We start from the raw sequence: 27,542 nt of genomic DNA, 5'->3' as shown, positions 1-27,542 counted from the left end.
CCCCTCTCCCTTATTGATGGGTTTCTAGGTCAGCAGGCCTTTGTGGCTTTTAGTGGACCTGACAAAGACACCCAGATGGGCCCACTCAAGTTGGAGTCTATTGTGGTGGCGTTTCTATGGTGCCTTACAAATGAAACCTGCGGGTGCTATTAGCCTAGCGGGGTTGTGTCGGGGGCGGGACGATATGTGTCGGGGGTGCATATCTCTGCTGTAGAGAAAACACAACTCTGGCACATATCAGTCACCCAAGAGGTGGGACTTTTAGAGACTTCCTATCTTTTCTGATGCAGAGAAGAGAGGGTGTCTCTTCTGGAGAAAGAGTAATGCAAGCCGTAATTTAGCATGTGTGTAAAACAGTAGGAGTGTGTGTGTGCAGGGAGTGTGAGTCAGACACTCAAAGCTGCAGGGGAAATTTGGGTCAACACTTCTGCCCTCCTGGTTCCATATGCTTGCCGTCAGAGTCCCACTGATTCACAATGGCACCGGTAAAACAAATCGGAATTAAATGTGCAACCTCTGAGAACACTTCCATCAGTTATTTTGATCACTGCTGCATCAAATAATAACAGCTCAATTTTCAACTCCACATAAATAGCTAACAAATTTGACCCTAATCTTAACTGTGAAGTGTTTACTTTGTTCTATAGCAGTTTGATATGCAGAAAATGAAACGTATTTAACCAAAATGCTAACACTTTGGCACTGCAAAATATTTCTGTATCCTTATATATATATATATATATATTTTTTATATTTTTTTTTTTTACTAATTTCCTTTGGTGCTACTTGTAACTCAAATTACGCACTTCACTTATAATATCTGAAAAAAAGATAGATGTAATTTGTTGTATATTAGATAAAGCTACAGCATAGAAATTAAGCAGACAATTTCTTTCCATTTTAGAAAGTATAAAGCTGTGGTATCTTTCATGAGGGTCACGTGTTGGAGGACATGAGTGACCCAGACAGGACTCAATACATTATAAAGGACCATGACCAATCAACTTCCAATGAAGTGAAAGAATGACTTCAACATGAAAAAAGAATGCAAAGAATAGAAATTAGGCCATAAAGATATAAGATCCTCATGAATATATGTTTCAACAACAATGAACCACGTCAAAATGACACATATATATATATATATATATATATATATATAAAAAGAAAATATATATATATTGATATTACAGTCATATGTTAGAATGTAAAGTGTCAACTTTCTTAACCAAATGTCCAAAATATAAAGAAAGAAAAAAAGATAAGAAGAAAACAGAAAAATTAAAAATATATATAATTCTATTAGGCCTGGGCGAAAAATCGAATTTTTGTTACAGGCGATTTAAAAAATAAGTCGAGTTTTTGTGTAATGGCGCATTTTTGGCTCCCCGGAGCTTCCGTAGCGTTAATTTCACATGGCAGTATGGCAAGCGACAACGACAACATCATAGTACACACGAAACAGCAAGCGACAACATGGCTACCGGTGAGAGTTGGAAGTTTGTTCCCAAGAAAGGAATAAAATCATCTGTTGTTTGTAACTGGTATGGGTTTGCTGCGACAGACGTGGAGCAAGAGACCCCGCTGCATAAAGCCCATCGCAGTCAAAAGCAGCAGCAACAGCCGAATATGAAAATGGGCTGCTTCGATCACGATCGGCCGATCGTTAATGCGCATCTCGTCAGTAAAGCCGGTTTTCTAATCGGCGGTAAATTCCCTCAGGTGCGTGATTTCACATCGAGCAGCTGTTACTACATGGAGCCATAACTGAGAAGATGCGCAAATCCACTTCATTATTAGCGCTTATTTAATAACATGTAGTATGTAGTAACAGCTGCTCGATGTGAAATCACGCACCTGAGGGAATTTACCACTGATTAGAAAACCGGCTTTACTGACGAGATGCGCATTAACGATCGGCCGATCGTGATCAGAGCAGCCCTACTTTTGATTAAATAAAAGCAAAATTTGCTTTAAGTTGTCTGCTGTTTGTATTTATTGCTTTCCTTAAGTAGGGGGGAAAATCGGAAAAAAAATCGGAAATCGAATTAAAAAAAATAAAATCGGAGATTTAATTTTTTGGCCATATTGCCCAGCCCTAAATTCTATAATTAGTCTACAACTCCAATTACAGAAACGTTTGGACATTTTGTAAAATGCAAAAAAATTAAGAATCTGTGATTTGTTAATTCTCTTTAACTTTTATTTATTTGACAAAAGTACAAAGAAAAGATTTCCAAAGTTGTTACTGACCAACTTTAATGTATTTTGTACATATAAACAAATTTAGATTTTGATGGCTGCAACACACTCCAAAAAAGATGGGACAGAGCCAAATAAAACTGAAGAGGTTATGGAATATCCATATTAAGCTGTTTTAAAACAGTAAGCAGGTGAATTGGTAATAGGTGAGGGGATCATGTTTGGGTTTACACAGAGCATCCTATCCTTGCAAGCAAAGCTGGACCATGGCTCATCTCTGTGCCAAATTTCATGAGAGAATTGTCAAGCAAATCAAAAACCTTTCTCAAATAAAGAATTTAGGTCTTTCTCCAACAATTATACATAATATTGTGAAAACAGAAAGGCAGGAAACCTCAGTTGAATGTGCATGAGCCCTCAGATGGCATTGCATTAGAAACCTTCATGCTGCTGTGTTAAATATAACCACATGGGCTCAGGAGTACTTTGGAAAACCTCTGCCAAGTCTGCCACTGCATTAGTAAATACAACTTGAATCACTGTTACTAGGAGAAAGCTCTACATTAACTCTATGCAGTGATGCTGTGGGAAAATATGGAAAATAATGGTAATAAACTGGAAATTAGCAAAACTGCAGTAACTGGGGACTTAAATATAGTTGAGAAAAAATCTTGCAGCATAATCTTGGTTAAATATGATTTAATGCAATTAAATTTTAATTTCTACCCTACACACTGCTCAATCACATGCACACAGCACACTGCTAACTGCAGGGTTATTGATGCCACACAACCTACTGTACATGCACTGTACTTTCCTGCATAACATGGACTTCTTAAATCCTGCACACACACACACACGCACAAAAATCTAAATATTAATCTTGGCAAGTATTCATGTAAATTACATGAATGGGCCTTTTATAAAAAAATGTTTAAAACGTCCTTGTGCTTGGGTGTAATATTATATATGGAATATCCCGCACACTGTTAGGTATGTTTTGTGCCGATGATCGTCCTTGTTATCTTCCTCAATAAATAAAAAAAATTCTTCATGCTAGGTTGTTGGAGGTGAATCCAGTGGAGAGAAATCCCCTTACAACTTAAAGCAAACTGGCATTCAGATCAGCCTCCATTTTGTTAGCAACGCCCCAACTTCCAATGAGCCAATCAATTCTTGAGGGCCGAAATAAAGTACCACCATATTATTTCAGATGCTTATTCAGACGTCACACACAATCGCAACATCCGTTCCACGCCGACTTTAACAAGTAAAAACCAAAAAGTGTTTATACAGTACCTAGCTAACCAGTAAAATCAAGATATTACATCCAAGCGAGTTAGCATTTCATTGACAATTCATGAGGTATAAACTAGCTCAAGCTGTGATGCCCTTTCTGCTAGCCAGTTTTCTGTTATACAGAATTACTGAAGTGGTCAAAATTTTAATGTTTTAAAAACTGTGTATCTTTTTCACATCAAAGATTTATTTATTTGATCAGAAATACAGAACAAAACAGTAAAACTGTGCAGTATTACTGGTATTACAATTTAAAGTAATGGTTTTCTGTTTTAATATACTTTAAAATATAATGTTTTTCTGTGATGCAAAGCTGAATTTGGAAACAGTGGAGCTGTTTATTTTTTTAATTTGTATTTTTTTATTACCTGTGATTCTTTTTTTAAGGATTATTTGCTCAAAGCATATTTGAATAAAGAGGAAATAAAAAAGAACAGCTTTTATTTAAAATATAAATCCTTTTTTAACAATACACTACCATTCAAAAGCTTGGGGTCAGTATCTTTTCTTTTTTATTCAACAAGGATGTGTTAAATTAAAGTTATAGTAAAGACTTGTACTGTTAAAAAAGCTTTCTATTTTGAATAAACACTGTTCACAAGTTTTCATTCACCAATAAATCCTGAAAAAAAAAGCGTCACAGATTCCCTCCTGAAATTTCATTTTAAAACATTGTATTAGTTTGCATGAATGTGAGCCTATGATCAAACAAAATGTTTATATTAATGTTTGTATATAATAGTTTTATAAATTCCAAAGAAATGCCTGTAAATTCCCATAAATTCCCATATCTTTGAGGTAAGTTTCAAACATGGAATATTTCCTAAATTCCCCAGACAAAGTTTCCATGGAAAGTTTAAGGAAAGTTTCGTAATTCCGTATATTTTCTGCCCCTTTGCAACTCTAGCTTCAACAGCGTTGTTTCGTAAACACAGAGTGAATGTGCTTAATAAAATTAAGTTGGTCAGTGAATAATTTTTTTTTCTTTGTACAATTAAATGTTAAAGGGAATGAACACAACATATTCTTAATTTTATGGCATTTTCTTGAAATGGGGTTGTTTCATCTCGTGAGCTATCAGCCTATTGAATTTTAGATTTTGTAGAATCAAAAGCAACTACATTATTATCTGCATCTTAAATGCAAAGAAATTAAATAATGCATACACTATTGCTATTTGCAGTTCTGGTTAAATGCTTCTGTATTTTTTCATTGGCTTTGGTTTTGTACTTTGCACAATAAAGTTGAATCTAATCTGACACAAATATACAATATCTATAACACTTAATCCATATTTTCTCTACATATTATGGCATGCAAACCAGTGGCTTAGTTCAAAAATAAGAGCCATAAACAACAATATCTTCACAATGTACTGACATGAAAGAAAAGAGACATTGCTTCATTTCTTACCTACAAGCAGCAGCGTTCCAACTGCCAGCCCACCACCTATGGAAAAGTGTATATGTCTTAATGACAGAGCACATAACCTTGTTTATCTGACGGTCAACCAAAATCATACAATTCAAAAGACAAAGTTATCTCCTTTTCTTGAAGAAAAGGTCAAATATGCATACTTTGAAAGAAAACATTTCTTCTGACTCATATTTTACAAGATATGATTCTGCGTTATTATTAAAATGGCTATAATTACAAAGGCTAACTTTTAAAACAGAATAAATCTATACTGTGGGTATGCAAAAAGAGAAATACGCAGAAATATAGTAATACATCTTATATGATGTACATAGTATATAATGTATTTTTTTAAATGTTGTGTTGCAAATACAGAGAAAAATCACTAGATTAATGATGACGTACAAGCATCATAACGTAATCGTTATTGAATCATTGACTTACAGGACCTAAAATACAAAAAATACTTAATTTAATATTATACATTTTGTTGGAAAGCGAAGATAACTCCCTTGATGAACAGAAAAGGACCCTGATATTTGTTTGATGGGATTCCTTCGTGAGGTTAAAACATTTAATTGCATATATTATGAGTGTGACAGGAGTGCAGACAAAAGTCTATTAATGCGGATTTTCTCTAGATTTATTAAGAAATATGATGACGATAGAGTGCCGTGTTAAAATATTATTATAGTGCACATTCACTTAACAGTACGCTTCAGCCGAGTGAATTGTACTAACCGATCACGTAGTCAAGAGAGCTGACGCCAGAAGACACTAAGAGCTGTCCGTTCTGTACAGACGGTCTGGTTCCAGGGATAGAAACTAGTTTGCTGCGGGTTTTTTTCTGAAAACTAGTTGTGTTGCCTATGCTGGTGGACCCAGCCATGCCTCTAACGGGAGCCGCCATGATTTTCTGTTGTTGACAGCGGAGCGATGGCTCCACAGCCAATCAGAGGCTGAACTGTTGTTCTCTTAGCCAATCAGAAGGAGACTTTTTTTGGCGATGATGATGCAGTGGAGTTCAAGGTTGACTGCAGCTGCGTAGTGAAGGTTTGATGAAGAAATACACACATCTCGCAGTGAATGGACACGAGTAAGGTAGGATAAGTGTACAAATGACTTTAGCGTTTATTATAATTACATAACACTTGTATCATATTTATTTATATCCTGCTATCGGTGTTGAAACTGACCCAACTGAGCCATAGCACAGAAATCATGATGCCCTTTTACTTTATACAAGACCTAGCTAGTAGTGAACAGATCATAACCAGTTCATTCATAACCACTGATAGTGTAATACTGAAGCTGTCAGTGTACGCGTGTTTATTTAAAAATATATATAAATAAATACATAATTTTTATTCAATAGGGATGCATTAAACTGAGCAAAAGTGACAGTAAAGACAGTGTTACAAAATATATTTGTAACAAATCCTGCTCTTTTGAACTTTCTATCAGAGAAGCCTGAATGTATCTATATATTAATATATATTACAATTACATGTCAGAAGACGTGTGGTTTCATTTTTACATGAAATTGTTACACTGAATGACAATGAAACATTATTTCACCCATATTTTGACATTTTACTTTAACAAAATTAGCTTGAAACATTAATGTAGACACTTGCAAGCTTGCATTTAATATGCTTTCTGTGTATATCAATCGCTTTCGTAAATTTTATTTGATACAGTCTCCAGAATAGGACCTCTCGTCTTTGACCCATACCAATTTCCTTATTGTTGTGGTAGTGTCTCACATAATAAAAAAAGATGCAAATCAGTATCTAACATCCATATTTATTGACTTGTAATTCATTTATAGGTGGTATAATATTATGCATCCTTTCATGTAAGTGAGTGTCAAATGAGTCTTATCTTTGATAGAATTCACCATAACAGAAAAACCCAACAGTCAACGGGGAGGTGGGCGTATCAACCGGCCACAGTGACTGCGCTGTAATGGAGGTCGAGGAGACCTCACTGCAGCCGGTGTACCGTCATTACACAGGTGAGGGGCATGGGGTGTGGGAGGCCGCCCGCATCGTGGGGGCTGGGCCAGGTCAATGGGCCTGGCCAATGGGCCTGGCCACGTCTAAATTAGCTGGTTTAAGGCAATCATTGGAGAGTCGCACCAGTTTGCCACCCCTATCCACCACAAAGTGTTTGTCCCTTGTCTCCAGAACCCGGAATGGGCCTTTGTTGGGTGGGTGTAGTGGTCCCCTCTGGGCATTGCGGCGAATGAAAACATAGTCGGCTGTTGTGAAGTCCAGCGGGGATGTGCGACTGAGGGAGGCCGTGACAGAAGGTAGGGACAGGTGTAAAAAGCCTCACATTATTCCAATAGAGCAGACCGCTGGAGAGTAGCAGACCAGGGAACTGTGGTGCTAGGGTCAAAATCCCCTGGCACTCGCAGCGGCTTCCATAAACAAGTTCCACGGATGAGGACTGAAGGTCCACCTTTGGTGCAGTCCTGATACCCAGCATCACCCACGCGAGCTTGTCGACCCAGTTGCTGTCTTTAAGGCTGGCACGCAGGGCAGCCTTCGATCTATGAAAACGTTCACAGAGTCCGTTAGCCTGCGGTTGATATGCAGTCGAGTCTCACTCCGAGGCTCTGTGTGACAGCTTCCCAATGCTCGGATGTGAAATGCGTGCCTCTGTCAGAGGAAATGTCCGATGGGGTGCCAAAACAGGCAATCCAGGTGCTCATCTTCGACAGATGCCACCCATGTCAGTGGCACAGCCTCAGGCCAGCGGGTGGTCCTGTCAATGGTTAACAGATATGTGAAACCTTGGAGGGCAGAGGACCAACCAGGTTCACGTTTAAGTGGTCAAAACGCTTCTCAAGAACTGGGAACAATTCTAACAGGGCTTTAGTGTGGTGGTGTACTTTGGCCCGTTGGCACTCAACACAGGTGTTAGCTCAGTCCCTAACATCCTTCTTGACCGTGCCACCCAAACTTTGCTGAAACAAGCCTCTGTGAAGATTTTGAACCTGGGTGGAAGAGACCATGGATGGCATCAAAAACTTGTCGCCTCCACTCAGAGGGAACGATAGGCAGAGCACTACCTGTGGAGATGCCCCACCCCATGCTACCATCCCAAATAAGCGTCCCACACCCCATGCCCCTCACCTGTGTAATGACGGTACACCGGCTGCAGTGAGGTCTCCTCGACCTCCATTACAGTGCAGTCGCTGTGGCCGGTTTATGCGCCCTCCACCCCATTGACTGTTGGGTTTTTCTGTAATGGTGAATTCTGGGGGGACGTGTGTAGTGATTGTGACAGACATACTTCACATTTGTTATTAAGTGTAGTTCTGTACACAGTCGTTCTGCATAACTGTTCAGGGATCGTGGTCCCTTTAAATGTTATGCAGAAACACAGTGTACAGAACTACACTTAATAACAAAGGTAAATGATGTCTGTCACAATCACACACACACACACACACACACACACACACACACACACACACACACACACACATATATATATATATATATATATATATAAATATATATATATATATATAAATATATATATATATATAAATATAATACATTGACAGGTCCATTTATTGTTGAGATGCACTTTTTATTTTATCCACATGCTAGTATCGCTAAAGTAGTTTTATTACGTCAGTTTTATAAACTCCTATCTGATTGTTCCACACAGTGCTAATACTAACAGTCACAACATGTCAGATGTTTCCTGGGCAGCTTGTTTGGGTTTCCCCAGCATGATTCTCTTTGCCACCACAATCTGAGGTTAAGAATATAGTGGCATAGCTCTGAAGGGAAGTTAGATTATCATCAGCGGAGGGTTTGTTTGCGTTGGTGTTGAAAGCAAAGTAATAATCTTGGAGGCCAGGATGATTATAGGGTTGTGGTGGTTACTATTATTTGTGACCCACAGGAAGGTCATTTTATTCTCTTCTCTGAAAACGCAATTAATCTGTATATTAAAAAAAAAAAAAAAAAAAAAAGAAATCGGTACTAGGGATGGGGATTTAGTGAATAGACAATTGTAAGATTTACTTTTTTTGCCAAAACAGAAGGCATAATTTGGGACATCAGATAAGATCTGTTTGCCTTTCAGCTCTATCTTGGGTTCAGGCTGCAGTCAAAGGTCATTTCAATAAAGATTAGTCTATTTATGTCACGTCTTTGTTACAGAACTAGCTCAGCATCCTTTGAAATCGCTTTGCTTTTGGTCATATTTATGGGGATTGACACCATAATTGGCTTTAGTCATTATCTGCCTTTTAAAACCCATTTGATTTCCATTGGACTGTTGTAAAAATCAAGTGATAGAGGGAGGGTTCCTTTATGTCATGCATCCAGACATCTGTCCTCCATCAACCAACCAGGTGCCAGCCTCATTTTGATAGCTGTGCTGATAGCCTCCTGATTACCAAATCTCTAGGTTCCCTGATCCCTTTCAACGGACATGAAGGACCAATGAGAACAAAGAGAGCCATGCAAGGCCACCCTCAGCTGCCTTCTGCTACACACATCGAGAACATCAGAGAGGTCCCCCCTCCTCATCTTCCTTCCATCTGGGTTCTTGGGGGAACGCCATCTTAGTTAACATTATTCGAATCTATGTAATCTTCTTAAGTTCTGCAGAATCTCCCAAAGTCAACCTCCTTATGTATGTCTAAATGCAGATGTGCTGTGATAAGAAACTGAGAAGCAGGCCTTGGGATTCAGTTGCTCTCTTTTTGATCACTGTGTTTCAAATAATAAACAGTAAACACTTAATTTAAGTATTTAATATTGCCTCTAATTCAGTAGCGTAGCCAGTAAAGAGACTCTGGTTGTTCATATGAAAATCTGGGTGTGCCGCATTTATTGTCAGATTACTGTGCAAAATTATGTGATTGTATTTTTGTCACACTGCTTCCGTCCAACCATACTCCTAGTGGTAATTTGCAGGTCGTGTCAACATGTAGTCAACATTTAAATATACATAATCACTAGTAAAACAATACATTGGTAGTTTGTAAAATACACACTGATGTCTATGGAAGCAGCAAAAACTATCTAATCAAATGTAATTTGCTGACGTGTTTTATTCATATATCAGACACACATAGCAGAACAATAAAGTTTACTCTATTCTTCGTCTAGTTCAACAGCCACTTACTTTCATGTATTTCGGGAGAAACTGGGGAATTCAAGTGCTGTAACGTTACGTTAAATCCGGCTGACAGGACTCTGAACTGCAGCGCTCATCTCGTTATAGATCAAGATCATTTATAAAGGTTTTTAAACGAAGAATCAGCATATCAGATAGTTGACATGGTAAGCAAGTTTGTATATATTTTAATAAATAATGAAAAACTAAATAAAACGAATACCGATACATCTGTTAGTGGCTGCGGTGTGTCACGTGACAATCATGACGCGTCGCCATGGAAACAAGGGTTCAGTTAAAATATTTGTAATTTACGCGTGAAAGGGTTGATTTAAAAATATATATTTTTTCTAATTAAACAACAATAGCCCAAGTTTAGTTAACATTTTTTATTGAGACTATAAAAATAATTCTGCATCTATTTCAGGTGTGCCAGCTGACACCCTGGGACACCCGTGGCTACTCCACTGCTCTAAATCCCAGTATGTATCATCACACAGAAACAAAGAAAAAAGTTATTTTAAGTTGTAATAGTTTATATATAGACATAAACGAACACATAAAAGGGAAAAAAATATTTAGACTGGTAGTATATTAGTTGTTGTTTCTTTTCTACACACACGCACACAAACATATTTTTTTCTGGGTGGTCGAGGTGCTATATAGCACCACTGCCATACAAAGAACCCGATAAGCCCCTGTATAGTTCTTAAAAGGTTCTCCAACTCGCTCTTAGTCTCTTAGATTAGTTGAAAAAATAAAAACATTAATATACAGTATATTTCCTGAAGATAATGTGGTTCTAAACCTTTTTTGCCCCCAAGGCCCTGCTCACAAGACTTTTCGACCTCAGAAAAGCATAAAACAGCTTTTGCCATTCCCATTCATAGTAAACATGACAGTGGAGTAACATCTAAAACCTGAGGAGAATGGGGTTCCTCTTATGGTTCTACATACTGTAGCACCATTTGCCAAAGGTGTTGTGTAGCACCTTTAAAGATGGCACTTAAAATGGTTCCCCTATGAACCACAGTGCTATTTTAGTGCTTTTTTGCACCATTTTTGTTTAGATTGTATTCAATATATTGATTGTTTTTTTAACCAAATTTTTTTTTGTACATATTTTTGCTCTGAATGTCCGGCAATCATGAACAATGAGGCTCAGAATTACAGCCTGCTTTCCAGTGTCACCTTCGCTGCTGTTTATTTTCTTTGCTATTTCAGGAGGTCAGCGGAGTGTTAGCACATTGGATGGTGGCATGGGGTCATTGTGACCTTTACACAAGTGTGACATCAGTGCTTGAATGGGTGTTTGCACGCTTTGCTTTGTAAACCAGGTGTTTGCAGTATATATTTCATTGTAATTGACTCTTAGTCTTAAAGGGATCTCTGTGTGTTTTGCCATAATATTTGAAACTGTTTCTGCCACCATCAGATTTTTTGAAGTAATACATTTATGTATGCAGTAGATTATTGTCCTCAATAATATATGTAATTATGCACCGAATTTCGCCTACAAAAAAACTACAAATTTTAATTATTACTTTAAACATGATGCATTTCAGCTGTTTTAATTTTAGCTTTATTTCAGTTTTTTGTTCTGTTGATTTGATTTTATATAGAGAGAGAGAGAGAGAGACTAGGGCGACTATAAGGTATAGTGCATTTATGCATAGACTGATCTGTACAGGGTGTTTGAACTATTTCACATATTTTAATATTTAAATACTATTTCACAACTTTTTTTTTTTTTTACTTCATCTGCCATATTAATGCAACGTCCATGTCCTGAGTTCAAGATGCAACAGCTTATTTTATTTTTCCTAATACTTAAGAAATAAAAATGAGCGCATATTTAGAACAAAGCGCTTGTTGTTCTTTTAAGTTATTGTCTTACTCGTTGGCAAGTTCTCACATGAAATTGTAGTGATATTATAGTAATCTTAATTCAACAAGTCTTGGTGCCAAATTTTAAACTGTAAATAATCTATTATTTAGAGCTGTTTATCAGATTAAACATGCTGCTAAAACATTGATGACAGCTCTGTCTCAAGAGATTTGTTCAATTTCAGAAGTGTTTGTTTTCCAGCAGATTCATAGGATTAAAAGAGCAATTTTGATGCCACCTGCTTCTCAGCTCTCTGGGAACCCTTTCTCCCTTCTGTTGCATTCTGGGTTTTGAGGGTCTGGGGCCACAGATGGCTCTCCAGAGATGCTCTATGTGACTCTATGTAGCAAATATATACATTGTGCTGTGTAATCCTGGATTAAGGGGAGACTTAGAGTTAATTATCCAATTGTTAGATAAAACTCATTTTGGTTCCGTCACATCCCCCGCCCAGGGAATCATGTGGCAGTTAGTGCTTGTTCCGAACACACAGGGAAGGGTTCAGAAATAGAGATTTTCATCTCAATTGTCAGTAGGTCTGTTTGATTTTGGCTAAACTCCATTTGATTCCAAGCAGCTGACTCACCCAGTCTCTCACACACACACACACACACACACACACAGGGTGCCAGTGGAAAACCAGGCGGCCGCATATGGACTGTCTCTTGATATCATTCACTGGCCGTGTAATCTTATTATGCTAAATCCTTAATCCTCACCTATGATGGACGCCCACAACAGTGATGGTGCTGGTGATTGGACGACTAGACGTAGTTGGGGATGCTGTGTTCTCCGCCACACATTCTGCCGAGCTGGTCCACGTTATGAACGCGACACACAGTCTCTTGAGGTCAGGATGAGAATGAGAGAGAGAGAGAGAGAGAGAGAGAGAGAGAGAGCCAATAAGTCCATTGTCCAGTAGTTTTATTTCTATTACACAGTTTTATTAAACTACCATTCAAGTTTGCAGTTGGTAAGATTTAATGTGTTTAAAAGAAGTATCATACGCTCACCAAGGCTGCATTTAAAAAATACAGTAAAAACAGTAATGTTATTACTATTTAAAATTACTAATACATTTAAAATGTAATTTATTCCGGTGATGCAAAGCAAAGATTTCAGCATCATTGCATCAAATGTTACACAATCCTTCAGAAATCATTCTGTTATACTGATTTGGTTACTCAAGAAACATTTCTTAATATTATCAATGTTGAAAACAGTTGTAGGGCTTATTAATTAATTTATTTTTTTCAGGATTTTTTGATAAATTAAAAGTTCAAAAGAACAGCATTTATTTGAAATAGAAATATTTTTTATAAATGTCCTTATACTTTAACTTATGATCACTTTAATGCATCTTTACATAGTAAAATTGATTTAATCTATAATTCATAATGCTTTTGTTTTTATGGTAGTGTAGGTTTGTATATTATTTTTATTATTATTTTCAAAAGGCAGGCCATTATTTAGTATTCAGAAACTAAATAACAATTTTGACAGTTTGCACAACAAAATCCTGTCAGAAAAGTCTTTAAATTCACCCAACAGCAATCAACTGCCTAGTCGAGTTTGAAAATACTTCATTTTGCCCATCCCTAGGCTAGTACATCCCAAAAGATACTTTATAGAGCTTTAAAATATACTGCATATACTGCATGTTATAGTTTAGGCAGAGAATCTGTGCCTGCTATCAATTGCAAAGAAAAACTGCTCAGAAACAATAGTTTGTTCACCTCACCCTGGACTTTGATCAGCAAAACAACAGCTGGCCCTTTCACTGCCTCTCTGAGATACAACGACATCCAGTCAGGCAGAAACATCCCTGGACGGAGGGGGCCTTTGGGCAGATCAGCTAACTCTCATACACCCTGTTTGTGTTGGGGATATCAGACGCAATTATGAGGATTCAAAGGTGTGGATTCGATGTCTGACCAGCATGGAAAGAGAGGGGAGCAGGGGACAGAGGTATGGGGCGAGGAGATGGCTGGTCGGTAATGGGATTAGGTGTAGCACTTTCCATGACACATGGAGACAGACACCTGACACTTGGCCTGGGACTGAGATGGAGGAAGTAGGGGACAGAAAGATTAATTCCACCCCATATTGGAGATGAGGCAATAGGGGCTTTTGGGATGGGGCTCGCTTTCGTTCAGTTTCTGCTCGGCTGGGTCGCCTTGCTTCTTTTGGTTTGTTTCAGGAGATAAGATTGAGGTTTATCCTTCATTGGACATCCAGTGAGGTTGTCCTTCTGAAGATTTGTTTTCTAATCGTGCAAGAGCTTGACTTTCAGAGTTTCTTGTTGGGAAGTAGTTCAAAAATCGACAAATGGCACCTCATTGAAGTGCTGGGTTATGTTTTGAGCTGTTTCTCAGCCAAGTTAGGTTTTGTGGATGTGTATACTATTAAAAATAAAGGTTATTTATTGGCATTGATGGTTCTATGAAGAACCTCTAAGATTTATGGAATCTTACTATTGCACAAAAGGTTCTTTGGGGAACCCTAAATGGTGGTTATATTATATTGCTACAAAAAACTTTTGGGTGCTTTATTTTTAAAGGAATAGATCAGCCAAAAAAAAAAAATAATAATGATAATGTACACACCCTTAGGTCTTCCAAAGATGTAGACGATTTTGTTTTCGAGAAAGCATTATATTATTTGTTTACCAATGGATCCCTTATAATGATGAATGGGTACCATCAAAATGAGATTCTTATTGATAACAGCATCACAATAATCCACGAGTTCTCATCTGGATTGCAGTCCATCAAGTAACATCTGATAAATGAACAAAATACATGTTTAACATCAAACTTCTGGCTAAAATAAGAGTCCTCTATCCATAATATAGCTTTTTCCAGTGAAGAAGTCATCTTGTTTGAATCAGGATAGAAATATGCACAGCTCAAGAACAGTTTACAAGTGAAAACAGTTCAAAACAGTTTCAAACAAATACATACAGTATGCATATGTTTGTTTTTGTTTGTTTGTTTTTTTTTGTGACAGGACAACAGGAGATGGACTTTTTCACTGAATGAAGCATGAATTGGAGACCGGTATTTTGGCTGGAAGTGACGTTTAAAATGCCTTAACACTGCCATTGTTTCATGCAAGATGTTAATTGGTGGACTGGAGTGCTTGTGGATTATTGTAATGTTTTTATCAGCCGTTTGGCTCTCATTCTGACGGCACCCATTGACTGCATTTGGATCCATTGGTGAGCAAGTGGAGAAATTAGAAATTTCTGCAAATCTGTTGTGATGAAGAAACAAACTCTTGGATGGCCTGAGCTGAGAAAATTTGAGGTGAGTTATTCTTTTAAGAGTGTACAAACATCCGAACATGACCTTTATTGACCCACACATCCTGCTAGCTTGATGACCAAGGAAAAGTCAATAGTTTGAGAGTGGATGGACTGTTTATTCTGACAACACACCACAGTTTTATCAGTTAAAGTGTTGTGGTGCAAAGACAAACAAAAAACCCTGTGTTTTGTTGATATGGCCATAGCGTAACTCTCTTTTTTTCAGCTGGAGGAGATGAACCTGTGCCTGCTAGCACTGTCACCTGCTCCCAAAGGTGTAGATTGGGTTGTCTGAGACCGGGTCAGACGCCCAGGGGTCACTATTTGGTCTTGTTGATGGGTTGTAGAGGCTCCTGAGAATGAAACACCATTTCTAATGATCACTTTGGTTTCACAGTTTTAACTGTTAGCCATTAAATGTGTGAGGTGTATTTCCCCACCAACACCACCTCAGTGACCGTGTTTAAAACCCTCTTTCAAGCCTGTGGCACAGGTCTATGTCGGCAATTTTAGCAACTGAGTAAGAGGTCCGATTGGGTAAGCCCATGCAAATTTAAGGTTTTCATTTGAAGTTGAAGTATAGCAGTTAGAGCATGTGCTCCAGAGCTGTTCTCACTAAGAATGGGTTAGGATGGTCAATTAGTCATAAAATAATTAAATTAGTTATATTCTTAATTTAGGGTTTAATTTATGTGTCCTGAAACTACATCAGTGTTGCTTTAGTATTGTTTATATACTATTATAGTATTTTTAATATGTTAAATTGGCTTTTGTTTATATATTTTCTTTTTTTTCTTTTGATTTTAGTTTAAGCTTTTGTCATTTTTTATAATAAAAAAAAAATATTGATGTATTTCTGTATAGCTTAATTAACTTTTATTTCATTTAGTAATCTTAGGTATTCTGCCTAAACGTATGTCAGTTGTTTCTAAAAAAACTGAATTATTCACAATAAGTTCATTAGGATGCATTTTAAAAATGAGTTTTAAACAAATAAACAAATCAGTAAATGTGCTCAATATCACCTGTATTACAAAATCAGTGTTGCATGTGAATAATTGTTTATAATTTTGATTCTTTTGTTTTATTATTATTTCAGGATTTGTGAAGACTGGCAGGATGTTTCGTGGTTTCTTTGTGAAGACGATTAGCTTTGTCGGTTACACCGTCCAGTATGGCTGCATCGCTCACTGTGCCTTTGAGTATATCGGCGAATTTGTGTCGGTAAGTTTCTTGGAGATGTTTGCTTAAAGCAATTGCTTCGACAAAGTAAAATAAATACATAAATGTTAGTAAATGTCTGTTTCTACCCACAATTCACCTCCGACAGTGTTCAGGGCCTTCCATGGAACCCACCATTACTAACCATGATGTGGTTTTCTCCAAACGAGTAAGCCGTCACCTCTGCCGAATACAAAAGTGAGTCTGAAATGCTTTTATTTGACTTTTATTGATTATACAGTAATGCAGAAACTTTGAGTATCCACTTTATTTTGACCTTACCTGTTACATTCTTCCAGAGGGCATATCGTAATAGCCAAAAGTCCTTTTGATCCAAAGATGAACATTTGTAAACGAGTGATGGGGCTGGAGGGGGACAAAGTCTGCACTAGTGGACCATCAGACGTCTTTAAAACACACACTTACGTGAGTACCTGCTGTACCACACATGACATCAGCTCTACTTAAAGAGCCAGTAAGATGAAAATTCTAAGCTTCCTATCACTGTTTATAAGTCCTGTACATTAGGTTTAAATCCATTCCAGGTTAAAAAACATTGTCATTTTGTCAAAATATAATTTTAAAATTACCTCAATTCTCAGAGATCCCCAAACAGTTCGCGCAAAGCTGTTCAAAAGATTCAGTTTCCTTAAACCCCACCTTTCGGTAGCATACTGTGTTCTGATTGGTCAACTAACATAGTCAGGTTTGATTGGTTGTTCTGCACACACCTCCACGGTAAACTATGCGTTAGCATCTGTTTGGGATGAATTATGTCTTATTCCTCTCACCACGAAGCAAACAGTAAAATAAAAAACTTGAACAGTCTCGCTGCTTTTTCTTCTGTGTGGGTGTATTCAAGCCGCGCGCTTCAGTTTGAATCTGAATAGCGCGTTCAGCGCGGGGGCGTGGTCACATTAGATATAGTGAAGGGAGACGTGAAAAACGGACATCGCGTTGTTTTCATATGGATTACTTTATCACAGAATATCTGTTAGCAACACTTGTTACACTTCATTTTAATGACGTGTTTGTAAATGAAGATCAGCGCAGACAGGCTGCAGACAGCACACATACTGATAACACGCTCGGGAGAAAACAAACACATAACTTCATAATCATACTTTGCGTTGTGATTCGGAGATGCTCGTTGTTCTAAATAAAGTTGCTAATGAACCATCTTTTATGGCCAAATGCTTTGAAAATCCCGCCTTGTACTCACCGAGATTAGAAAAGCAGTCATCAGTGAAAAAGGGATTTGTTGTATTGCTCTTGTATGGTGGTAAAAATGAATTTTAGCCATTGGTTCTTCTGATCTTCATTCTTTGTCAGTGAAAACAAAACAAACGGTCTCCTCGACATGATGCTCTCACACCAACCAGAGCGTCTGTGTGGGGGGGTGGGGCAGGTCAGAGGTCAGTTTCTCCCAAGACGGTAGGCGGAGATTATTATGCAAAGTGTTCCTACTGACGTACATAGAGATGGGCAAAAGATTTGAAATCTATAACGACTCGTTTCAGCGATTCAGAGTCGACTCCTTACTTTAGAAGCCAATAACTTTATAAATCGTGTACTTTTTGGTTTAATTACTTTGCACATTGTTTACACTGATGGACAGCTACATCATACACTGTAATACTACAGGTAATTTTTGATTTCCCATCTGTGTGGCTCTTTAAAGGAATGATTTTATTTTCCTTGAACACTTTCTGAAGTCCTTCACTACATTTTTTTCCCTTCTTTTTTATGTGTAAACCACTGTGTTAACTCTTATTCACATGCTTTCACCTTCGTTGGGTAAAACGTTTACCTTATGGCAACAAGAAATCCTCATTTCTTGGTTATTATTGGTCCAGAGAGAGCATAGTCACCTTGTCACGGAAATAGCTGTTATTGCTTTTTTTGTATCACTTTTTTTCCCCCACCTTGACTATGTGCGGTTCTGGCCTGTAATTTTTCCCGAAGCTGTTAGTGTTAGTGTCAGGTGAGTAGAGCAAGTGATGAAGAGAAAGGAGAGAAAGAAAGGCCTGTCACCACAAGTAATACAAACCCTCAGACGAACAAGGACCCGAGATTGTAGAAGTATGCTGCTCACTCTCAGTACTAGCCTTCCTAACCTGATTGCAATGTCCGAATTGAGTCAATTGCAGTTTCAATACAGTTTCTTCTTTTCTTAAACTGTATGCAGAGTGATGATGTTATAGCAATCTTTTGCTCTATTGATTTTTCTTTCTAATGCTCATTTTGTGACCGAAGTTGTTTGTGTTGACAGGAAGGAAGGAATGCTGATATAATAAGTCAGATCTGAAACTTTGTGGTATCTAATAAAATTGAAATATCAATGCTTTAGAAACATAATTTGAAAAGAGTCTCTTGGCAAGTATGTTTAAAAACTACCTTCACACTGACAGGGTGATTTGTTTGGTCCTATATATAAAATGCCTTTGAGTTTAAAGGATCTGTCAATCAAAGATAGAATGTTAAAAACCGATTTGGCTGTGTGGTCTTACACAGCTGTTTTTCACTGTATGTTTCCAAACCACAAGATCTACAAACAGGAGAAAATGTGTGATAGTTCAATACAGTGCTGCAGGAACGAGTCCTAAAACTTGCATTAGTTAGCATTTTTATCAGCTGTTGATTGTCAATGTGTTTTTTTTTTTTTTTTTTTTTTTATGCCTCAAATGACGTCTGTGATTAACACAAGTTCAAGATAATTTCATGTTTTATTCTACAACATAAATAGATTAGTGTTACCTTGCTCATAATTTGAAGCTTTTACATTTCTTGAAAAAGGTGGTTGCTTACTAGTAGCTCAATAGACTTTTTGAGATTGTGAGGATGCTGAACAGTTAAACGTATCTACTCACTAGTCCGTGTTTACAACATTGTTGCATTCTCTTGCAAACTTTTTTAAATGACATTTGAAATTAAGATCAGCCGCTAATGTTGAAGACATGCAGCCATAGTGTAGTTTGTTTGTAGCCTGTGTTTAGCTTTTTACTTCTGGTTTGTATATAAGCTTCAAAATCTTGAGGAACAAAATGTGTAAGATTCATAAACCTTTGTTGGCCACAGAGTATATTTTCTGCAATAATCTAGATGAACAGCTTTTTGTCGAGGGAAACGTGGTGATGCAAACTTCCATGTTGGCTTACAAAATTACATCATGAGATTATTCAACAGAAAAATTATAATAATAATAATTTGATTGCAAAACAAAGTTTTGTTTAGATAAGCCCGGCTATACTACCTGTAACTTGCATAATTCATTGTAGAGGTATTTAGTAGACCAGAATCTAGATGTTAAACAATCAACAACAGAAACGGTACTATGTTTTTAACATGCTTCCCATCTGTAAGATCATATGCAGGGTTGTCCACATTTGTGTCTGGTCACAGTATGATGTGATTTCTCGTATGCTTGGCTGACAGACAGGACCAAAGCTCGGCTTCGAAACAGCAGATGACAACGGGCTGAGATTTCTTGTGGATGGGATCAAACATATGTTTCCATGCTAATGAGAGTCGACTTGAAGACGTGACATATGTCTATAATCACGATTCTTTAGCATCGGTCAATGATGCATTTGTTTGTAATACAGAAGCTCAGCGAATCAATTTGTGTGTCCTGGTTAGACATTCTCACACATTAATGCATGAGATGCCTTTCTGAGATATCTAACGTGACTATAAGAATGCTGCATCAAGATTGGAATTCTTCAAGATTCCTTGGAATTCTACTTGATGGGGAAAAACTAACTTAAAAATCCTTCAGTTTGGTCAGTGCCAGATAGGCATGTCCATACTGTTATGTTTATAAAGACAAGGTGATGTGTTGTTCACCCTCGCCTCACATATAGAGGGGGTGGAGGGGACTTAATTAGGGGCTTGACAGCCCCACTCTCCCTGTGTGATGAGATTATTCCTAATTGATGTCAGAGTGAATCAGACTTCGCTCGGTTGCCGGCCCAGCCTGGCAGGTCTGTCCATGGTCTAGACTCTAGACCCATGGAGCAGCTCACAGAGGCGTGGTTTCACCCCTCACCGAGAGGATAAAGAGGGGGGGGGGGGCTGTGAGGCCCCAGCGGTCCGTAAATATTATCCCATTCCCATCTGAGATGAGCAGTTAAGTCATGTGAACTTTCTCACTGTTAGAAACTTCTACTTTATCCTCTAATCCTGGGAGATCCTAGTGTTGCAATACGGTGTGTCGGATGCAAATGCATTTCAGCGATCATTTTAGATGAGTGTGGCTGCAATCAGAATAAATTGTACTCATTTTCTCAAGTTAGCATTTTGGTTTAATATTTAGCACTTCCCATCCTACTGTAATCTAGGTTCCAAGAGGCCATGTGTGGCTGGAAGGCGATAACCTTCGGAATTCCACAGATTCCCGAAGCTATGGTCCAATTCCCTATGCCCTGATCCGAGGACGCGTTTGCTTAAAGGTAATGAGAATACAGTCTCATTTCTTGACCTATACACTTCCCCAAAGGCCAAACCACAAGCTTTTTGAGTTTGAACTGTTGCCCTTTTATGTAGTATTTTTTTAAGTTTTTTTCTTTCTCTTACACAAGCAATACAAATGATTCTTTCTTAATTTTACTTTTATTTGAAATTACAAATAAATTAATTCAAAGTATAATTTAGCAAGTAGCTGAAGTGTGGAATGTCAACTTTATTTGAAACTGTTTTTGGCTGTCGACTCACATAGCATCGCGTGCCCATGACCCTGTAAACAGGTCTCCTAACCTTCTGTCAGCCCCTGATTGGAAAGTAAGAGGTGAATGATATGGGGGTGGAGGTTCTTACAAGGAAAAGATGTTTTCTCCCCTTTTTTGAATTGTAAAAGTAGTATAATGCATATTATGAAAATGCATGTCACTGGGGTGATACCCTTTCAAAAGCCTCTAATATGTGTACCATTTAGGTACTAATATGTGCATTTTAAGTGCTAATATGTACCTTCAATATACTAAAATGCATCAATATGTGTACCTTTGGAAATGACAATGCCCCAGTGACAGCTCTTTTAAGAGTTCATTAAATTGAATGATGCAATTTATTGTTTATTGTTTTTTTTATTTTGCAGATGTGGCCACCGCATAGTTTTGGCGTATTGGCTGAAAGTCCTAATGATGGGCGCATTTTATGAAGAAGCTGTGTGCATGTGTAGTCGCAATGTAAATTATATTTTTGCAATGTTTTAAAATAAATCCATATTTATAATTCATGTCTATTTCATTTATTATAGCAAATATGAATTTATGATAGTTTAAAAGCAAATGCATCATGTATCAAAACACACAGATGCATCATATCAGCAACATCATGCTGCAATCAATGCTTTAAATTAAACCGTATTAAATGCAAGAAAGATCTGGTGAGGTTTTAAATAGGTTTTAAATACTCATTAATGCAGCTGACCCATAAGTGACACTCTTTACATTGAAATTTCTTTTTGCATAGAAACATTTTTACCAAAAGTTGTAATTTTGTGATTTTTTTTTTTTATATATATATTGGAAGGCACCCTAAAATAAGAGTATATGAGATCATAGAGACTAAATGAGACTAAATTTGATGAAACTTCCTTTTCAACCATTAAAGCTGCAGTAGGTAACTTTTGTAAAAATATATTTTTTACATATTTGTTAAACCTGTCATTATGTCCTGACAGTAGAATATGAGACAGATAATCTGTGAAAAAATCAAGCTCCTCTGTCTCCTCCCAGTGTCCTATTGCCATTTGCAGAAATACATCCGCTCCTGGTAAGAAACAACCAATCAGAGCTGCAGTCCGTAACTTTGTTTGTGTTAAAAATGTAGAAAAATGTATATAATAAGCGAGTACACCATGAATCCATTTTCCAAACCGTGTTTTTGGCTTGTCCTGAATCACTAGGGTCCACCTATAATAAGTGTTTATATTCTGATTATTTTAGATTGCTTCGGGGGTACCGCGGCGGAGTAACCCAGTACCTTTGTGATTCTTCATAGACACAAACAGAGAGAAGTAGTTCCGGCTACGATGTTCTTCCGCAAGACGCAAGCAGTTCTGTTTATTAACCACTAGAGCGTCAAAAGTTCCCTACCGCAGCTTTAATAATGATAATGTTTTTAACAATAACTAACAGTGTGACTATTTATTTGATCTTTAATTTATATATTGTTACATATTTCCGCCATGCTGGCATTGTCCTTTGACCAGGATCTTGTTGACCTTTAAGAATAATAGAATTTAATCATGAGGGGCAGAATGTTTGACACATGTAGTACTTTCTCTTTTTTTCACAAACTTATAAAACCAGATACTTGTTTTCCTTACAACCTTCCATCCTTCTTGTAATCCCCTTAGAGGATTTACTTACTGTTTGTATATCATATGGATTTAAGCACAGTTGGGATCTAATCCACCATTGAAGGGAATGATTAATAAACTTAATCATAATTAAGGTCCAAAGAGAGACTTCTACACACCTTCATCAAAGACTAACTCCATCGGTTGCTCTTTCTTTCAGTGTTTATTGGTGTGTTTGGATGTGTGCATTTAAGGTAATGAGAAATTGACGTTCTTCTTTCAATGCAGAATGTGCTTTTCTTTAATCAAGGCTTTAATTAAAACTTGACAGCGTCATTTGATCTCAGTGCAGGATGAGTCTGTCTTTAGATGATGCTGGCTGACATCAAACACAAATGCGAGAGGATACCATGGGCGTTTGCATGGGATGAGCCTCTTAATTTGGTTGAAAGCTGATCTGAGGTCAGATTTGTGGTTTCTGTTGTTGTTTTTCACACTGAGGTTTGTGGAAAGGGAATTTGATCTTTAGATCAGTTCAAAAAGGAAACTTCTGCCAACATTGGATTTCGCGCCAGTGGATCCATACCAGACAGATGGCATTGAGTGGGAGACAGACTATTGGCGGCTGCATCAAGTGTGATGTCTGTTGTGATCAGACTCGTGAGGATAATCGATAGATAAACCCTACTGATCAAAGCCTTTGATTTCAAATGTGAGCCAGGCTCCAGTGTTATTCTAGAAAGCATAAAAGGGAAACAGAATGTAAACACATTTCCAGGTGTTAATTAAAGTCCTGCAATATAAACAATATATTAACCAAAACTTAGTATGGTAACCAGTGTTGCTGCTGGGATTTTGCTATAGATATTAACTGAATTGACTTGAACTGATCTTTAGCCACTTTTACAGAAAAATCTAATTATATTAGTAACATTACCTTAAATGCACCACATGCATTAAGTGGTTTTCAGTCTTTTATCCATGTAAGACATTTATACATAATTTGTTAAAACGGCACAGATTGCCTCTTTCATTTTTTATTTTCTTTGTAAAAATCTGTATCCAGATCATGTAAATGGTAAATCATAAATACAGTTTTCACAAATTTCAAACTAGAAGTAGTTTCATTTAAAACATTAGCAGAATTGTTTTGATAAAAATCTGAGTTATGTGAAGAAAAAAAATAGTTAAAGGCAGTACTGTGAAAAATTCTTACAATTTACTACGTTCACTACTTTAATATGTTTAAATTGTAATTTATTCCTGTGATGCAAAGATGAATTTTCAGCATCAATACTCCAGTCTTCAGTGTCACATGAAATCATTCTAATATTCTGATTTGCTGCTCAAGATTTATTGATTCTTCAAAGTTGGAAGAACAGCATTGATTTGAACTAAATGTCTTTATATCATGTTTAATCAATTAAATGCATCCTTGCTGAATAAAAGCATTAGATTCTTACCAAAATCTTTTAAGACCCTAAACTTTTTAATGGTAGTATATATTTATTTGTTGTTCTTTTCCCATGTTTCCATGTGCATTCAAACCTAGCTTAACTAATAAAATAATCGTATTGCTTTTTTGCTAAACATTTTGACAATGGTTCCTGTTCACACATAATGTTCAAATAGCAAAATGCCATTACATTTGAAGAAAGGGTTGTATAAGTGAAAGCACCAATTGTTCGTACCAAAAGTAGATAATATATGTATGTGACCCTGGACCACAAAACCAATCTTGAGTGTCAATTTTTCAAAATTGAGATTTGTACATCCTCTGAAAGCTGAACAAATTAGCTTTCCATTGATGTATGGTTTATTAGGATCAGACAATATTTGGCTGAGAGACAACTATTTGAATATGTGAAATCTGAGGGTGCAAAAAAAATATTGAGAAAATCACCTTTAAAGTTGTCCAAATTAAGTTCTTAGCAATGCATTTTACTAATCAAAAATTAAGTTTTGATATATTTACGTTAGGAAATTTACAAAATATCCTCATGGAACATGATCTTTACTTTATATCCCAATGGTTTTTGACATAAAAGAAAAATCTGTACATTTGGCCCATACAATGTTTTTTTGGCTATTGCTATAAATATACCCCAGCAACTTAAGAATGGTTTTGCTGTCCAGGGTCACACATAAAACTATTGACGTATGCTCTAACTGTGGTATTTTGATTGAAACCATGTTACAGTTTTGCTAGTAAATGGTCAAAAACAAATGGCATACTTGTATTTCTCCAGTGGAGACTGAGCTAAACATCACAGCTCTCAGACCTGAGGCATCCTTCTGAAGAGCACAACAGCAGCATGGAGCTGCTCGGAGGTCTGTGACATGAGTTTGCATCGCTGTGTGGAAGTGTCCTCATGCCACAGGCGTTTGACACCATTACTGTCGCTCTTTCCTCGACTAATAGTGGCACGAGTGCTGGGGAGGAACACTGTGCACTCCTAATGGAGGCCAAAGGAACATTTTCCCCAAGGCCTGCAGAGATGGGCAGGGGGCGAGGTGGGAAGAAAAAGGGGGCTTAAAGGGGCAAAAGACCCATCAGTTTGTGTAAAGGCAGGCTTGTTCTGACAGTCCTGACCCACATACCCCCCATGGGTCTGTGTGCAAGCACTCCTGCTCAATGAAAGCATATTTTTGAGAAACAAGGATTCTAAACACTATTTCTCAATCTTGTTTCTGTTAACCTTGGCAGTAATTCTGATTTCACTGAATATACAATTTAAATATCAAATGAAATGTGGTTTTCTTCTTTGATTAGAACACCAATCAATACTACCTCCTACCCTGTCCCTGGTTATCTCCAAAGAATGAACCACAGTTTCCAAAACTGAAGAGTGTTAAAAAAAAAATCTTGGTGAAACTAAACTTTTAATGGAGAGAATCTGCAATCAGACTCCAGCAGACCTTTCACAAAAGCTCATCGATCCAGCCTTTAATTAAAGGCAGCATTAGAGAACCACCTTCTAGCACATTTAACACAGCTTTGATGTTCAGTCATTGATTTAATTTCCTTAAAAGCCTCATAGAGCACTGATACGCCTTCACAGAGACAATGGACAGGACTGCACTGACTCATGGGCTTGAGAAGTTTGAGAAACCCACAGGTTAACACCACCTGTGTCTCTAACTCAGTGCCATGAACCAGGAGTGATGTTTCCAGTGACAGTCCACACAATCACAGTCAGTATAACATATTTAATATATGGAGCAGGATCTGGAACCAAAAATGTATTACTGTGAAACAAACAGTTTGAATTACTGCGACTGGTTGTCCTTCATGAGAGTCAAGACTCTTATCAAGATGCCTAGTAAAGTCTAGTCCAGGTTTTTTTTTTTTTTTTTTATAATTCAAACATTTTGTTAAATACATAAAATCACTTAGTGAGAGATACTTATTCTTAAAATATAAATGTGATCATGTATAAAAGCCCTTTTATACTGTGAGAAATAATACATTAGTATAAAATATTACCTGAAAAAGATTTATTTTCTACCCAGATGTTACTTTTTTTTGCATCTTATCTCTAAATATTATAAAATGTGGTATTTTATAATTTTTTTACCTTGTTTTGATAACTTAAAGTCAAATGAGTCATTTTTTTTTGAGTCAAACTTTGTTTTATTAAAAAGAAAAACCTGGTCCTACTGCTCTTTCTGAGCTCTTGATAAACCAGACATTATGCCAGTATGATTATACTTCCACCACTTTCTTTGCATGGAGGTCCATAAAAGGAAGTCATGATAACCACGTATTATGGAGAGGATCAGTACAGATAACACTGGCAAGGGTTTGACAATGTGTCAACTCAAGAGAAATCACATGGTAGCCATTCTGGCTGAACTCTATCTGGCCACTTGCCATTTAGTTGTCTATTCCAAAAACTTTCTTGCTGGGGATAATATTTACTGAATGGACAAACACTTTCCAAATAGACCCACTTTGGGTTGCTAGCCCAGCACTTTAGCCATTATACTACCATCACAAAATAAGCGATACATCAAATCCGATTATCATTTAAGATGCTGGAACCACACCTGCCACCCACAGCCTCATCTGTTTGTCATTTGACAGATTATAAGACAGATGCACTTTAGTTACCAGTGTTTCATTTTTCGAAGCCTCAAATGAGAGAATGTTGTTGTATGTCAGGATGTGATGACACTTAACAGCTCTCTTTTTTTCTGTGTTTGTGTGAGTTTTTAGGTCCAGGAGATCCGAGACAGAATAACAACACGCCGGAAAATGTGCATTTTAAAAGCCTTTTTTTTTTGGCTGCAATTTATTGTATTCCAAATTTAAATGGATGTTTGGTCTTTCAGAATTACTGAAATCTGTTGTGATTTACTGTCAAGATAAAATCTGTTTCGATGGTGCAACAATACATTTGAGAAGGTCATATAAATATATAATTATAAACAACTAAAAGGAGCATTTGAATCCTCAGTGCCATAATAATAATACAACTTCTGTGTGATTTTTACTGAATACATAAATAGTAGATTTATAGCACTAATTCTAACAAAAACTGGTCAAGAGGTAATGTTTCCTCAGAAATAAAATCATCATCTGGTTCTCTTTGGCAGAAGTTGTTTGGGCCGACATGCATGGCTGTCTTTCCAACACTGCTGGCCCAGACAGTGAATAAAGGCTAAAGTGATGCCAAATTTTCCAGCTATTCCTGCCCTTCCTTTACCAGACCAGTGAATCCAGACCTTCTGCGAATCTGGTGCTGTGGCAG

At 37.2% G+C, this 27,542-nt stretch overlaps 2 protein-coding genes across 5 annotated transcripts in view; one reads left to right on the top strand and one right to left on the bottom strand.

Annotated features, from left to right (window-relative positions):
- Window positions 1-5,842, bottom strand: part of LOC113052019 (elongator complex protein 4) — a 55,668-nt gene extending 49,826 nt beyond the window's left edge. For both annotated transcript variants that reach the window (XM_026216261.1, XM_026216263.1), the window contains exons 1-2: window positions 5,659-5,842; window positions 4,915-4,950 (exon numbers count right to left, since the gene is read on the bottom strand). In XM_026216261.1, the coding sequence (XP_026072046.1) occupies window positions 4,915-4,950; window positions 5,659-5,827 (205 nt within the window). In that variant the 5' untranslated portion in view covers window positions 5,828-5,842. The remainder of the gene's footprint in view (window positions 1-4,914; window positions 4,951-5,658) is intronic.
- A 93-nt stretch (window positions 5,843-5,935) lies between these two features.
- Window positions 5,936-21,724, top strand: LOC113052018 (mitochondrial inner membrane protease subunit 1-like). Of its 3 annotated transcripts, none has more exons than XM_026216259.1 (7): window positions 5,955-6,018; window positions 14,966-15,264; window positions 16,363-16,487; window positions 16,594-16,682; window positions 16,784-16,910; window positions 20,825-20,935; window positions 21,580-21,724. In XM_026216259.1, exons 3-7 carry the CDS (start codon window positions 16,383-16,385, stop codon window positions 21,640-21,642), a joined length of 495 nt encoding a protein of 164 aa, XP_026072044.1. In that variant the 5' UTR covers window positions 5,955-6,018; window positions 14,966-15,264; window positions 16,363-16,382; the 3' UTR covers window positions 21,643-21,724. The 3 variants fall into 3 exon arrangements, with proteins under 3 accessions (XP_026072045.1, XP_026072044.1, XP_026072043.1); XM_026216258.1 differs by lacking the exon at window positions 14,966-15,264 and adding an exon at window positions 10,496-10,550 and having other exon boundaries at window positions 5,967-6,018; XM_026216260.1 differs by lacking the exon at window positions 14,966-15,264 and having other exon boundaries at window positions 5,936-6,018.
- The last annotated feature ends 5,818 nt before the right edge of the window (window positions 21,725-27,542 follow it).

This window comes from Carassius auratus, chromosome 32, assembly GCF_003368295.1.
Source record: "Carassius auratus strain Wakin chromosome 32, ASM336829v1, whole genome shotgun sequence".
In the NCBI taxonomy this organism is placed as follows: Eukaryota; Metazoa; Chordata; class Actinopteri; order Cypriniformes; family Cyprinidae; genus Carassius; species Carassius auratus.
This window is presented reverse-complemented; position numbering and strand designations above follow the sequence as displayed.

Bases quoted from the DNA above. Each gene is read 5' to 3' on its own strand.
- LOC113052018 (XM_026216258.1), top strand. The intron at 16,683-16,783 runs GTGAGTCTGAAA...ACATTCTTCCAG, and splicing joins CACCTCTGCCGAATACAAAA to AGGGCATATCGTAATAGCCA. The intron at 20,936-21,579 runs GTAATGAGAATA...TTTATTTTGCAG, and splicing joins GAGGACGCGTTTGCTTAAAG to ATGTGGCCACCGCATAGTTT.